Source organism: Alexandromys fortis, unplaced genomic scaffold (genome assembly GCF_014885135.2).
Source record: "Alexandromys fortis isolate MF-2015 unplaced genomic scaffold, M_Fortis_MF-2015_v1.1 scaffold_261, whole genome shotgun sequence".
NCBI classification, from domain to species: domain Eukaryota; kingdom Metazoa; phylum Chordata; class Mammalia; order Rodentia; family Cricetidae; genus Alexandromys; species Alexandromys fortis.
In genome coordinates, this window is record NW_026068144.1 from 895,467 (window position 1) to 910,291 (window position 14,825).

Sequence of the window (14,825 nt, forward strand, 5' to 3'; positions counted from 1 at the left end):
ATCCCCGCTCTGTTAAATTTCATTCACTAGAAAGGAATGTCTTGAGGACGGAGAGTGGACCTTCACCTCTGAACCTCCAGCCTCGGTGGAGCTCAGACCCTCAAGACCTTCAGGAAAGGCTGAGAGGGCGATGTGGAGGAGTCACACTGCAGGTGTCTGTGCTGTCTTCTCTTTCAGTGGGAGCCCCTTTTGGAAGTGTGATGTATGAATTTGTGGGCAAGTCCTCGCCGTTCCTCATCTTGGCCTTTCTGGCACTTCTGGATGGAGGTCAGTCAATGCCGGTGCCTCCAGACAGATAATAGCTCAGCTCGGGTTGGAAATGCATCGTGCCATGGTGTCTATCTGGACATGTTTAGATGGGTCAAGGACTGTCCCATTCTAGGAGAAGAGGAAGGAGCTGAGGGAGTCAAGGTGGTAGCTATGCGGCCATTAGCAGAGCCCCGTATAATTGATGAGTAAGCAGAGTTCTTCCTCTGTCTTTTTCCTCAGCTCTCCAACTCTGCATCCTATGGCCTTCCAAGGTGTCGTCTGAGGTAAGTGGACATGAAACTTCATTGCTCTGGGATAAATAGCGTGGCTAAGCACAGGAGAAAGAGGGAGTCAGGAACAGTGAACTTCAGATTTGGATTCTAGGCAGGCCTACACTTAGGAGATAACAAAGAACTCTGGCTTGGTATTGGATGGAAGTCGGGCTTTAGAAATCAGATATTTTCTGTGGAATGAAGAGGGTGACAGAAACCTCCAGACAACCAAGAGGAACATCATTCATTTATAGTTAAGAAATACCAGAGTTTGTGTTTTTCTGACTTTAAGACAAAGATGGCTTGAGAAATCCAGATCGAGCTGTGTTATGAGGGCTATGGGTACAGCATTGAGCAAGAAGTTGCCCCGTGTGTGGGCACTGATCAGGAAGGTGCTGAGGAGATAGGAGCAGTGGTACCAGTGGGGAAGGCCATGTGTCCACCTGGGCCAGCTCCCCTAGTATCGGTGAATTGTCTGAAGTCAAAGAAGGGATTGTAACCACAGAAGCAGAGAAGGGTTGGGCATTATTGGGAGGGCAAGGATGTGTCTGTGCTGGAGAAGTTCTACATGCAAAGAGCAAGGGGGTGATACAAAGTCTGATGAGAAGAACATACTGCGGAGGATGGTACCGGGGCCCGAGTGTCAGTGGGAACACTAGAAAGCAGTTTTCCTTGAGCACAATACTTTGTTGTGTGAGTTGGTAAGGGCATAATGGCTTCATAATACTAGTGTAGTGTCTTTGGGGTGTATAGACCATTACCACCTAGGAGCCAAAGCTAGCTAGAAAGATATATTCAAAGGGTATTAGTCTATTGCTATTTTCCCCTTCCCTTCCTTCACCTCTATCTCTCCAAAGCAAGCATTTTAATTCCTTTCTATGTTTGTGTGTTTTTCTCCCAAATGATTTATGTATGTTTTCTTACGGTTACCACCTTTTCTTCCTTAAAAGGTAACATACTTTATAGGCTTCTTTATATTCTGCTTTCCTTCATCACTTAATAATGTATACAAAAAAAACCACCCCCTTGCTGTTTTGCAGCTATATGTCTCACATTAGGGAAGAGAATGCTTCCTTCTGTTTCCTGTGTGTGCATTTAGGTGGTTTTCAGTATGTTGCCATCTCAAATAGTACTCCAGCTAATAACCCCATGAACATGCATTTTATAATGTTGGAAGTCATGTTTTTTACTCCGTTTGACTTTCTCTCTCTGTCTCCTCACCTCTGACAGTCTGCAGTAGGGATTGAACACAGGGCCTTGCACAGCCCAGGCAAGCACTCCACCACTAAGCTATGCACACCCCCAGCTCTGGCAGTATCATTACCTGTCTTTAACTGTGATGCTTACTTCCTTCTTTGTGTATATATTTGCTATTTATATCCATTTCTTTACTTTGATTTGCATATGGGGTAAGAATATCATAATTTTGGTTTCTGCACCTCTAAATTTATCCATTCTTGTGTGCACACTATATGTGGTCATTGTATCCAGACTATTAAATCTCACATGTGACAGAGTAGACAGCACACCAGAGCTTAGAACTCTTTGGTTCCAATGATTGAGTTAGGGAACGCTGTGGCAAAAGGGAAATTTGAACTTGATCTTGAGAACAGGTAAGATGGAGAACTCTGGGGATGAGAAGAGTGGTAATTTGGGTAAAGGCACCACAAGGAAGGTGGGGTGTCCAGGTGTAGCTGGTGTAAGACAATGAGAGAGGGACAATCAAGATTGGTCATTAGGACCAGCATGTGAACATGGGTGTTTAGGCTCGCCAACTGCACAGCGTACTCAGAATGGACAGAAGGAAGAACCTGGACAGCATGGGGAGCTTCTTCTGTAGCCCTTCTGCTCTCCCTTTTGGGTTAAGTGCTCTGCCTTTGTCAAATGCTGCCCATGGGACAAACATTTCCAGAGAGATAGTGGAAAGGCCCTGGACATGTCTGACCATCCCGGCCTTGCTGCCATTCACTGGAGGTAGGAATTATATCCAATACATGGTATGCTGCTCTGATTGCCTCAGGACTTGTACACGTGATGGACTCTGTCCTCTGCTGTGATACCAGACTGGTCACTACCTTTCTCTAGACCTGAATTTCTTAGTCTCTACAGTATCATTACCTATCTTTAACTGTGATGCTTAAAGGAGCCAGTGATGTCTAAGGTCCTAGCTTAGATCTTGTGGCAACAGAAGGCCTGTAAAGTCTGAAGAACTAGAAGGTGCCTATTCTTTGTTTTCCCAGAGTGTCATGGGGACTCCACTTCTGACACTTCTCAAAGACCCTTACATCCTGGTGGCAGCAGGTAAGTTGACCATGGCTTCCCTCTGTATGGGAAGAGTCAGGCTTTAAGCAGCCCACAGACTCACAGAACTGTCTCTCAGGTTCCATCTGCCTGGCCAACATGGGAGTCGCAATGCTCGAGCCCACACTCCCCATCTGGATGCTGCAGACCATGTGTTCCCCTGAGTGGCAGCTAGGTAAGTGGCCTGGGTCCCCACCAAAGGCTGAGGCACCATGCAGGTGTGCTGGGCCTTTCTGAAGGTGTTCAGTAGCCATCAAATCCACGTCGTCAGTCTCTCATAGAGACAGCACACGCCCTTCATGGACTCAGCCCCATGTCCACACCCATGCCCTGAGTCCGAATGGCTGTGTGGAGAGTCACCTTGGTGGGCCATGGAAAGGCCACAGGCCTAGTACTCTGTAAAACTGTTTGGTGTCTCCAGCCAAAGGCCTGGTTTTGTTCCCAGAGCATTGACTGGCAATGCAAACGTGTGAAAACCACTTAACCTTTCTGTATTACTTTCCTCACTGCTGTGACAAAATACCGACAAAGCAGCGTCACAGAGGAAGGACCTCTGAGCTCCTGTTGGGAGGGTATAGTCTATCTTGGAGGGGAAGGCCTGCAGAGTTAAATACTGCTGCAGTGCCTCAGCTCTGCAGGGACCGAGACGCGGAGAGCAGGGGCTGCCTGCACTTTAAAAGTCGTTGTCTAAGGCACAGCCTATGGGTGGTTCTTCACACCCCTCTCAGACTTCCAGAGACGCGTCTCCTAGTGATTCTCATCCAGTAATTGATAAAATCAACTACCACACCTTCTAACATCACTTTTAAAGCATCTTTTGTTTATATAAAATTACAAAGTAAAATTTTGTGTTGTTCCAACCAGTGAGGAGGATGGGCCTGAAGCCATCAGCTCTGTTTCCAGGCAACTGGGCACATGCTGTCTGCTCTTTATTTTTGACTACTTCTGAGGACAAATCCCCTGGCCCTCATGCAAACCGGACAAGCATTCTACCACCGAGCTACAGCCCCAGTCCCCTCAGTCCCCCCAGTCCTGCTACTTTATTCAGTGAGACCTGAGATATAAACCCTAATCCTCAGTGCCTATGCATGTTTTCCCATGACTTTGGACCATGTTGTTTTGAAGTGATGTGGTCTCACGATGAGCAGCACTTGAGCACCATCTGAAAAGAGCTTGGGGGCTGGAGAGATGGCTCAGTGGTTAAGAGCATTGCCTGCTCTTCCAAAGGTCCTGAGTTCGATTCCCAGCAACCACATGGTGGCTCACAACCATCTGTAATAAGGTCTGGTGCCCTCTTCTGGCCTTCCGCATACACACAGATAGACTATTGTATACATAAATAAATATTAAAAAAAACTTAAAAAAAATAAAATGAAAAGAGCTTGGGTGTGCTATCTGCTTCACAGAGCGACTGTAGGAATGAGCGGCCTAGGGTGTTCTGCTCCACAGAGGCCTTGAGTGAGGATTTGAGTGAGCGTAGAGAAAATGCCTGGGCCTCAGGAAACCCCAGGACAAGGGGGCAGGAGAGGCTACGTGCAAACGGCTCAGTCACTACAGTCAGGAGAGGTTAGTGGTGCCAGAGGGGAAGCTGATAATAACCGGATATAGCTCAATGTACCATAAAAAATACAGAATCTAATTTTAAGGGGCCAGGTCTAAGCAGGGCCCCAGCTGTACACTTACCTTCAAATCGAATTTCTTGGGCTGTAACTGCCTCTGACCAAGACAATTAATTGAGTTAGGCAGTGCTCGGTGCTGATAGCATCTCTACTGAGGAGGTTCTGGCCATGGCTCCCTGTACTAGTGAGTACGACACCCTGGAGCAGCCCTCCCCCAGCTGTCCAGTTAGAGGCCGCCTTCACAAGTCTCTTGATTACCGTGTGCAGCATCTTGTGCTACTTCCCCAGTGCTTGTGCTATAAACTCTACACACTCTGGACGGCGGGGCCTTGAAGCAAGGTAGCAAGAGCAGGTCTACTGCACCCCACTCCTTTTCTAAAATTCACTTTTTCTTTTTTTTTTCTTTTATTGATTTTTTTTATTGAGCTCTACATTTTTTTTTCTGCTCCCCGCCCTTCCTCTCCCCTCCCCTTCAAGCCTCTTCCATGGTCCCCATGCTCCCAATTTACTCAGGAGATCTTGTCTTTTTCTACTTCCCATGTAGATTAGATCCATGTATGTCTCTTTTAGGGTCCTCATTGTTGTCTAGGTTCTCTGGGATTGTGAATTGTAGGCTGGTTTTCTTTGCTTTATGTTTAAAAGCCGCTTATGAGTGAGTATATATGATATTTGTCTTTCAGGGTCTGGGTTACCTCACTCAATACACTGTTCTCTAGATCCTTCCATTTGCCTACAAATTTCAAGTTGTCATTATTTCTTTCTAAAAATTATTTTTCATTTTCAATACATCCCAGCCGCAGTTTCCCCTACTCCTCCTCCTCCCATTCCACCCACACCCCCATTTTGTCTTTATCCCAGATCCACTCCTCCATTTCCCTTCAGAAAAGAGCTGGCCTCTGAGGGATATCCTGTGAGCATGGTATAACAAGATGCAATAAGACAGACCCTCATGTCAAGGCTGGGTGAAGCATTCCAGTAGGAGGAAAAGGGTCCCAAAAACCAGATGAGTCAGAGACACCTCCCATATCTGTCTTCATTTTCATGTGTAAAAATAAAACTTTCATGGTCTTGGTCTTTGGACTTATTTGAGGGAGGTTAGTGTAGTGTGCGGGTTATAGGCTTTCCTAAGCTAATAATTCATCTTGCCTTGGCTATGTGTGATCCACCCTTGAAGACAGGCTGTGAATGGCAAGGGGGTGTTGATTAGCCTAGAACACAAAGCACTGCTGAAATACCCCCTGGAGTGAGGTGCTATGGGGCACGGGCATGTCTGAGGAAAGCCTCATGTAGGGTAGGGAGTTTCACACAATTTACCAGGATGTCAAGGAGACCGGGAGCTACGCAGTGAGCTTCCCCTTTCTATGTATCTGCTAAACCATTCAGTAGTTATTGCCTCTAAACTTTCAGGAGCAGTTAAACGCAGATGAACAGGTCCAGTCTGAAACAGATTGCCAGCCCGTGCAGATAAAGCAGGCAAACATGGGAAGGCACGCCTCACTTCTGCTGCACAGAAGACAATATGAAAAGCAAACAGGCTGCTGCCAGGCCCTGCCAACTGTTTACACTGGGCTTTGGGATCAGGGTCATGATGCTTTCTGTTGGCTTATATTGTTTCCTCGGTGCCCAAAGTGGTACAGGGAGGAACCAGGGAGACCCACAGAGACTCACACTGCTGGTTCCAAACAGATCCTCAGGCCAGAGTCGGCCTGAGTCCCTCTGGTGGGCTTGGTTAGGGGGAACTCTTGGCCATGGACTGAGTTAACCCTGGCCATCCCAGGCACGACAATAATTAAGATGAGCACTTACAGGGCACTGCTTCCATGTCAAAACAATGGAAAAGATATGGAGTGTGTTCTTACTTTTGGTTTTATCATTTTCTATAAACATTTTTAATTTTTAAAAATAATTTTGTAACTGTAATTTATTTTTATCATAACCAGCCCAGCCTTTCCAATTCTTCCCATGTTACCCTATCTTTCCTTTATTTTTTTTAATATTTATTTATTATGAATCCAATATTCTGTCTGTATGTCTGCAGGCCAGAAGAGGGCACCAGATGTCATTACAGATGGTTGTGAGCCACCATGTGGTTGCCGGGAATTGAACTCAGGACCTTTGGAAAAGCAGGCAATGCTCTTAGCCACTGAGCCATCTCTCCAGCCCTTTCCTTTATTTTTTTTAAATATTTATTTATTATGTATACAATATTCTGTCTGTGTGTATGCTTGCAGACCAGAAGAGGGCACCAGACCCCATTACAGATGGTTGTGAGGCACCATGTGGTTGCTGGGAATGGAACTCAGGACCTTTGGTAGAGCAGGCAATGCTCTTACCCTCTGAGCCGTCTCTCCAGCCCCCTGTCTTTCCTTTTGAATGATGTCCTTGTCTTTAATGATTTTCTAGTGTGTGTGTATGTGCTCATGCATGTGTACATGTGTGTACATGCATATGTGTGGGTTTTGTGGATCCAGTACTGTTGTCCATATGCTCATGGGTATAGGACTGACTGCTTGGACTCAGAATTTTTTCAGAGGGGCTCCCCCTGCGAAAAACTGATTCACCTTTTTTCTCATGCCTGTAGATCTTCAACCAGGGGTGGAGCATTGTGAGTCCTTCCCCAACGTACATTGCAATACTGACTGGTGTGGCCCTGTGCAGACAGCCACGCTGTTGAGTTTTCATGAAGCAGCTTCCCGTCACACCCAGAACACAGTATTTGGCAATAGTCTCCTTGTCCTTGGGTTCTTACAATCTTCCATAATGTTCCCCAAGCTTACGGTATAGGGCTCTCTTACTCTGTCCGTTTGGGGATGGGCTTAAAAGTCACGTGTTCTCTGTATTTTGATCAGCTGTGGTTCTTTGTAATAGCCTCCACCTGCTATAGAAAGATTTTTTTGATGAGGGCTGAAAGCCTATGTAGTATTTTCTTGGTGAATCCAAACCATCCTATTCCTGTTAATTGATTTTATTTTTACACCAAAATATCCAAGGTGGGATGACTTCAAATATTTAGGAAGTTTTCGAGGTGAATGGTCCAAATAGCACAGTGCTGGTTTTAACAAGAACTTTGTTGGGCGAGAGCGGCATGTACATTTCAGGATGTAGTCCTATCCTTCAACTCACTCTCAGAGAGTTCTAGGGGCCCATGGGACCCACCTTAGTTTATTCTCAGGAAGATCCCTGTGATGATCAAAGGACCTGCTCCCACCTCCAGTAGGGTCTCATGTAGTGACTTCAAACTGACTATGTATCTAAGGTTGAGAATGAACTTCTTTTTTTTATTTTTATTTTTTTGTGAGAACATGGTAAGATCTATTTATTTAGATTCCTCTATGCTTTTCTTTCTTTATTTTATTTTATTTTATTTATTTATTAAAGATTTCTATCTCTTCCCCACTGCCGCCTCCCATTTCCCTCCCCCTCCCCCAACCAAGTCCCCCTCCCTCGTTAGCCCAAAGAGCAATCAGGGTTCCCTGCCCTGTGGGAAGTCCAAGGACCACCTACCTCCATCCAGTTCTAGTAAGGTGAGCATCCAAACTGCCTAGGCTCCCACAAAGCCAATACGTGCAGTAGGATCAAAAACCCATTGCCATTGTTCTTGAGTTCTCAGTAATCCTCATTGTCCACTATGTTCAGCGAGACCGGTTTTATCCCAGGCTTTTTCAGACCCAGGCCAGCTGGCCTTGGTGAGTTCCCGATAGAACATCCCCATTGTCTCAGTGTGTGGGTGCACCCCTCGCGGTTCTGAGTTCCTTGCTCATGTTCGCTCTCCTTCTGCTCCTGATTTGGACCTTGAGATTTCAGTCCGGTGCTCCAATGTGGGTCTCTGTCTCTGTCTCCTTTCATCGCCTGATGAAGGTTAATATTCAGGAGGATGCCTATATGTTTTTCTTTGGGTTCTCCTTCTTCTTTAGCTTCTCTAAGAACCCGAATTGTAGGCTCAATGTCCTTTATTTATGGCTAGAAACCAAATATGAGTGAGAACATCCCATGTTCCTCTTTTTGGGTCTGGCTTACCTCACTCAGGATAGTGTTTTCTATTTCCATCCATTTGCCTGCAAACTTCAAGAAGTCCTTGTTTTTTACTGCTGAGTAGTACTCTAATATGTATATATTCCATACTTTCTTCATCCATTCTTCAATTGAGGGGCATCTAGGTTGTTTCCAGGTTCTGGCTATTACAAACAATGCTGCTATGAACATAGTAGAGCATATATTTTTGTTGCATGATAAGGCCTCTCTTGGGTATATTCCCAAGAGTGGTATTGCTGGGTCCATGGGTAGGTTGATCCCAAATTTTCTGAGAAACCGCCACACTGCTTTCCAGAGTGGTTGTACAAGTTTGCATTCCCACCAGCAATGGATAAGTGTACCCCTTTCTCCACAACCTCTCCAGCATAGGCTATCATTGGTGTTTTTGATTTTAGCCATTCTGACAGGTGTAAGATGGTATCTTAAAGTTGTCTTGATTTGCATTTCCCTGATCGCTAAGGAAGTTGAGCATGACCTTAGGTGTCTTTTGGCCATTTGAACTTCTTCTGTTGAGAGATCTCTGTTCAGCTCAGTGCCCCATTTTATAATTGGGTTGATTAGCCTTTTACAGTCTAGTTTCTTAAGTTCTTTATATATTTTGGAGATCAGACCTTTGTCAGTTGCGGGGTTGGTGAAGATCTTCTCCCAGTCAGTGGGTTGCCTTTCTGTCTTAGCGACAGTGTCCTTTGCTTTACAGAAGCTTCTCAGTCTCATGAGGTCCCATTTATTCAATGAGGCCCTTACTGTCTGTGCTGCTGATGTTATACGTAGGAAGCGGTCTCCTGTGCCCACTTGTTGTAGTGTAGTTCCCACTTTCTCTCCTATCAGGTTCAGTGTGTTCAGACTGATATTGAGGTCTTTAATCCACTTGGACTTGAGTTTTGTGCATGGTGACAGACATGGATCTATTTTCATTTTTGTACAGATTGAAATCCAGTTTTGCCAGCACAATTTGTTGAAGATGCTCTCTTTTTTCCATTGTATAGTTTTAGCTCCTTTATCGAAAATCAGGTGCTCATAGGTTTGTGGATTAAAGTCAGGGTCTTCTATACGGTTCCATTGGTCGACTTCTCTGTTTTTATGCCAATACCAAGCTGTTTTTAATACTGTAGCTCTGTAATAGAGTTTGAAGTCAGGGATGGTAATGCCTCCAGACGTTCCTTTATTGTATAAGATTGTTTTGGCTATCCTGGGTTTTTTATTTTTCCATATAAAGTTGATTATTGTCTTCTCCAGATCTGTGAAGAATTTTGATGGGATTTTGATGGGGATTGCATTGAATCTATATATTGCTTTTGGAAGAATTGCCATTTTTACTATGTTGATCCTCCCAATCCAAGAGCAAGGGAGATCCTTCCATTTTCTGGTGTCTTCTTCTATTTCGTTCTTCAAAGTCTTAAAGTTCTTGTCATATAGATCTTTCACTTCCTTGGTCAGGGTTACCCCAAGATATTTTATGCTCTTTGTGGCTATCATGAAAGGTGATGCTTCTCTGATTTCCCTCTCTGTTTCCTTATCCTTACTGTATAGGAAGGCAACTGATTTTTTCGAGTTGATCTTGTATCCTGCCACATTACTGAAGGTGTTTATCAGCTGTAGGAGTTCTTTGGTAGAGTTTTTGGGGTCGCTTATGTATACTATCATATCATCTGCAAATAACGAAAGCTTAACTTCTTCCTTTCCAATACGAATCCCTTTGATCCCCTTATGTTGTCTTATTGCTATTGCTAGAACTTCAAGCACTATATTGAAGAGGTATGGAGAGAGTGGACATCCTTGTCTTGTTCCTGATTTTAGTGGGATGGCTTTGAGTTTTTCTCCGTTTAATTTAATGTTAGCTGTCGGTTTGCTGTAAATAGCTTTTATTATATTTAGGTATGACCCTTGTATCCCTAGTCTCTCCAATACCTTTATCATAAAGGGGTGTTGGATTTTGTCGAATGCTTTTTCAGCATCTAATGAAATGATCATATGGTTTTTTTCTTTCATTTTATTTATATGGTGGATTACATTGATAGATTTGCGTATGTTGAACCAGCCCTGCATCTCTGGGATGAAGCCTACTTGATCATAATGGATAATTTTTCTAATGTGTTCTTGAATTCGGTTTGCCAGTATTTTATTAAGAATTTTTGCGTCGATATTCATGAGTGAGATAGGCCTGTAGTTCTCTTTCTTGGTTGGGTCTTTGTGTGGTTTTGGTATCAGGGTAACTGTAGCTTCATAAAAGGAATTTGGCAATGACTTTTCTGTTTCTATACTGTGAAATACATTAAGGAGAATAGGTATTAGCTCTTCTTGGAAGTTCTGGTAGAATTCTGCATTGAAACCATCTGGTCCTGGGCTTTTTTTAGAGGGCAGATTTTTGATAACTGCTTCAAGTTCTTCGCGACTAACAGGTCTATTTAGATCTTTCACCTGGTCTTGGTTTAGCTTTGGTATATGGTACTTATCTAAAAAGATGTCCATTTCTTTTGTATTTTCCAGTTTTGTGGCATACAGGCTCCTGTAGTAAGATCTAATGATTCTCTGAATTTCCTCTGTGTCTGTGGTTATGTCCCCCTTTTCATTTCTGATCTTATTTATTTGCGTGTTCTCCCTCTGTTGTTTAATTAGTTTGGATAGGGGTTTGTCTATCTTGTTGATTTTCTCCAAGAACCAACTTTTTGTTTCATTGATTCTTTGGACTGTTTTCTGTGTTTCTATTTTGTTGATTTCTGCCCTCAGTTTGATTATTTCCAGTCTTCTACTCCTTCTGGGCACATCTGCTTCTTTTTTTTCTAAAGCTTTCAGGTGTGCTGTTAAGTCCCCAATGTATGCTTTCTCCGTTTTCTTTAAGTGGGCACTTAGTGCTATGAACTTTCCTCTTAGCACTGCTTTCATCGTGTCCCATAGGTTTGAGTATGTTGTCTCTTTATTTTCATTAAATTCAAGGAAGACTTTAATTTCCTTCTTAATTTCTTCCTTCACCCAGGTGTGGTTCAGTAGTTGATTGTTCAGTTTCCATGAGTTTGTCGGCTTTCTGGGGGCAGCATTGTTGTTGCCTTCTAACTTTAATCCGTGGTGATCTGATAAGACACAGGTGGACACTGATATTCTTTTGTATCTGTGGAGGCTTCCTTTGTTTCCGAGTATATGGTCAATTTTTGAGAAGGTTCCATGAGCTGCAGAGAAGAAGGTATATTCTTTCCTATTTGGGTGGAGTGTTCTATAGATGTCTGTTAAGTCCATTTGTTTCATTACCTCCAGTAATTCTCTTAATTCTCTATTAGGTTTCTGTCTGATTGACCTGTCCATTGGAGAGAGAGGTGTGTTGAAGTCTCCTACTATTAGTGTGTGTGGTTTGATGTCTGCCTTGAGTTCTAGTAATATTTCTTTTATATAAGTGGGTGCTTTTATATTAGGGGCATAGATATTCAGAATTGAGATGTCATCCTGATGAATTGTTCCTGTTATGAGTATAAAGTGTCCTTCTCGATCTCTTCTGATTGATTTTAGTTTGAAGTCCGTTTTGTTGGAAATTAGCACGGCCACACCTGCTTTTTTCTTAGGACCATTTGCTTGAAAGACCTTTTCCCAACCTTTTACTCTGAGTAGATGCCTGTCTTTGTGGTTGAGATGTGTTTCTTGCAAACAGCAGAATGTTGGATCCTGTTTTCGTATCCAATCTCTTAGCCTGTGCCTTTTTATAGGTGAATTGAGACCATTAATATTAAGTGATATTAATGACCAATTGTTGTTTACTCCGGTTATTCTTATTGTTTTTTTGGTAGTAGAGTTTGTGTGTGTGTCCCTTCTTTGAGTTGTGCTGGTGAAGGTTCACTAGATGCCTGAGTTATTGTAGTCAGTGTTGGCATTGTTGGATTCCTTGGGTTGCGATTTTCCTTCTATTACTTTCTGTAGAGCTGGATTTGTGGCTACGTATTGTTTAAATTTGTTCTTATCCTGGAATGTCTTGTTTTCTCCATTGATAGTGAACACTAGCTTGGCAGGGTATAGAAGTTTGGGTTTGCATCCATGGTCTCTTAGCTTTTGAAGTACCTCTATCCAGGACCTTCTGGCTTTCATGGTTTCCATAGAGAAGTCAGGTGTAATTCTGATCGGTTTACCTTTATAGGTTACTTGGCCTTTTTCCTTTGCAGCTCTTAATATTCTTTCTTTAACCTGTCTATTTTGTGTTTTGATTATTATATGGCGAGGGGAAGTTTTTCTTTGATCCAGTCTGTTTGGTGTTCTGTATGCTTCTTGAATATTCAAGGGGATATCTTTCTTTATGTTGGGAAAGTTTTCTTCCATAATTTTGTTAAAAATATTTTCTGGGCCTTTGAGCTGTGATTCTTCTCCTTCTTCTATTCCTATTATTCTTAGGTTTGGTCTTTTTATTGTGTCTCATATTTCCTGAATGTTTTGTGATGAGAATTTGTTGGCTTTGCTGTTTTCTTTGATCAGTGCGTTTATTTTCTCTATGGTGTCCTCAGAATCTAAGATTCTTTCTTCTATCTCTTGTATTCTATTGATTATGCTTGTTTCTGTAGGCTCTGCTCGTTGACCTAGATTTTTCTTATCCAGCTGGTCCTCAGTTTGTGTTTTCTTCTTTGCTTCCATTTCAGTTTTCATTTCTTGAACTGTTTCCATTACCTGTTTGATCGTTTTTTCTTGGTTTCCCAGGGGCTCATGTAAGTATTTACTCATTTCTTCAAACTTTTTGTTATACTTCTCATCCATTTCTATAAGGGCATTTTCACATGTTGTTTAAGGGACTCTATTGCTTTCATAAAGTCAATTTTTTCCACTTCTTCTGTGTTAGGGTGTTCAAGTCCTTCTGTTGTAAGATCATTGGGTTCTGGTGTTTTCATGTTGTTTTTCAGATTATTGGGTGAATTTTTGCCTTGGTGCCTGCCCATCTCCTCCTATCGATGCTATCTAATTGGTCTTTTAAAACCGGATCAGGTTTCTCTGCTGGCCAGAGGCTCCTCTTACAAAATGCCCTCGCTCTGTTTCCTGGCTCCTGCCGGGGGCCAAGATCTCTCTCACTCCTCAGAAGGGTTTTCAGGAACGGGATCCGGGTCCCCGTTTGCCAGGGACCTCGCCAACCAAAGGCCTGCCGCCTGCGTTGTCTGCAGCCGCGCCAGTCCCCGCCGGTCCCAGGCTGCCTCCTGCCTTGGTCTTCTGTAGCCTGCGTTGCCCGCCTGCGTCGGTTGTCGGTTGTCTGCTGTCGCCTGCGCCGGAGAATGAACTTCTTTCTGATCTTTCTGCTTCTACATCCAGAATGTGGGTTTACAGGTGTGTGTGACCAGGTCGAGATTATACGGGGCTAAGGATAGAACCCAGGGCCTCTTGTGCACGTCAGACAGGCACTTTACCAAATGAGCTACATTTGCACCATAGGCCTTGTTCTTAAAGGTCTCTTCTCCACCCACAGAAACCTCTGGGGACCATGTTTCCAGCACATGAATCTACATGGGGGGTATGTGCCACACACAAAGCATATATAAGTCTTTATTTAAAAGATTCTTTTACCCTGACCCCAGCATGCCATGGCCCTTCCAAATCCTGGACTTAATGGGGACTGCCTAACCTTCTTCTTCTTCTTCTTCTTCTTCTTCTTCTTCTTCTTCTTCTTCTTCTTCTTCTTCTTCTTCTTCTTCTTCTTCTTCTTCTTCTTCTTCTTCTTCCTCTTCTTCCTCTTCTTCCTCCTCCTTCCTCCTCCTTCTTCCTCCTTCTTCCTTCTCCTTCTTCTCTGCCCCTCTCACCCTTACTGAAAAGCTGGATACTTGCCGGAGAGCATCATGGGATCTCCGAGAGCCCATGACAACAGTCTGCTCCTCCAGGCTTTGCTCTCCTTTGCTGCTTCCAGACAGTTTCTCCCTGTTCTCCATCAAAGACTCACAAGTCCTTTGAAGTCCACACAGTTTTTGCTGCCATCCACTGACCTCTTTGTTACCCATTCTCCCACAAAAACGGTCACACTAGCTCTTTCCAGTGCTCTTCCTGTCTTGAAACAGTGGCATCTCTGTCCTGGTGGATGAGGCTGTGGACACTGAAGGCTCCCACTTTCTCGGCATGCTCTCCCGCAGTGATCCTTTCCTCCTCGATTTAACCACACAATCCTATGTTCACCCTTGCTGCTAACACCTCTACTAATCCTCTAGCCTCTGAAATCTCAGTTCCAGGCAAACTTGTTCGCACCTTCCACATTCTTTGGACACTTTAACCTCACTTAGACTAACCGTCCTCCGGCCTCAGGACACTGCTCATGTCCTCCCTCCCCTTAAAAGACTTCAGTTTGGTTTCTAGAGTCCTGCACTGACGTCACTTCCTTTCAATGTTTTCTTTGATTCTAAGATCCTCT

At 43.7% G+C, this 14,825-nt stretch overlaps 1 protein-coding gene across 3 annotated transcripts in view; it reads left to right on the plus strand.

Moving 5' to 3' along the window:
• Slc18a1 (solute carrier family 18 member A1) overlaps positions 1-14,825 on the plus strand; it is a 37,587-nt gene that overhangs the window by 9,443 nt on the left and 13,319 nt on the right. For 2 of the 3 annotated variants that reach the window (XM_050126914.1, XM_050126916.1), the window contains exons 6-9: positions 178-267; positions 490-533; positions 2,762-2,822; positions 2,902-2,997. In XM_050126914.1, the coding sequence (XP_049982871.1) occupies positions 178-267; positions 490-533; positions 2,762-2,822; positions 2,902-2,997 (291 nt within the window). The remainder of the gene's footprint in view (positions 1-177; positions 268-489; positions 534-2,761; positions 2,823-2,901; positions 2,998-14,825) is intronic. The other variant, XM_050126915.1, reaches the window with a different exon arrangement.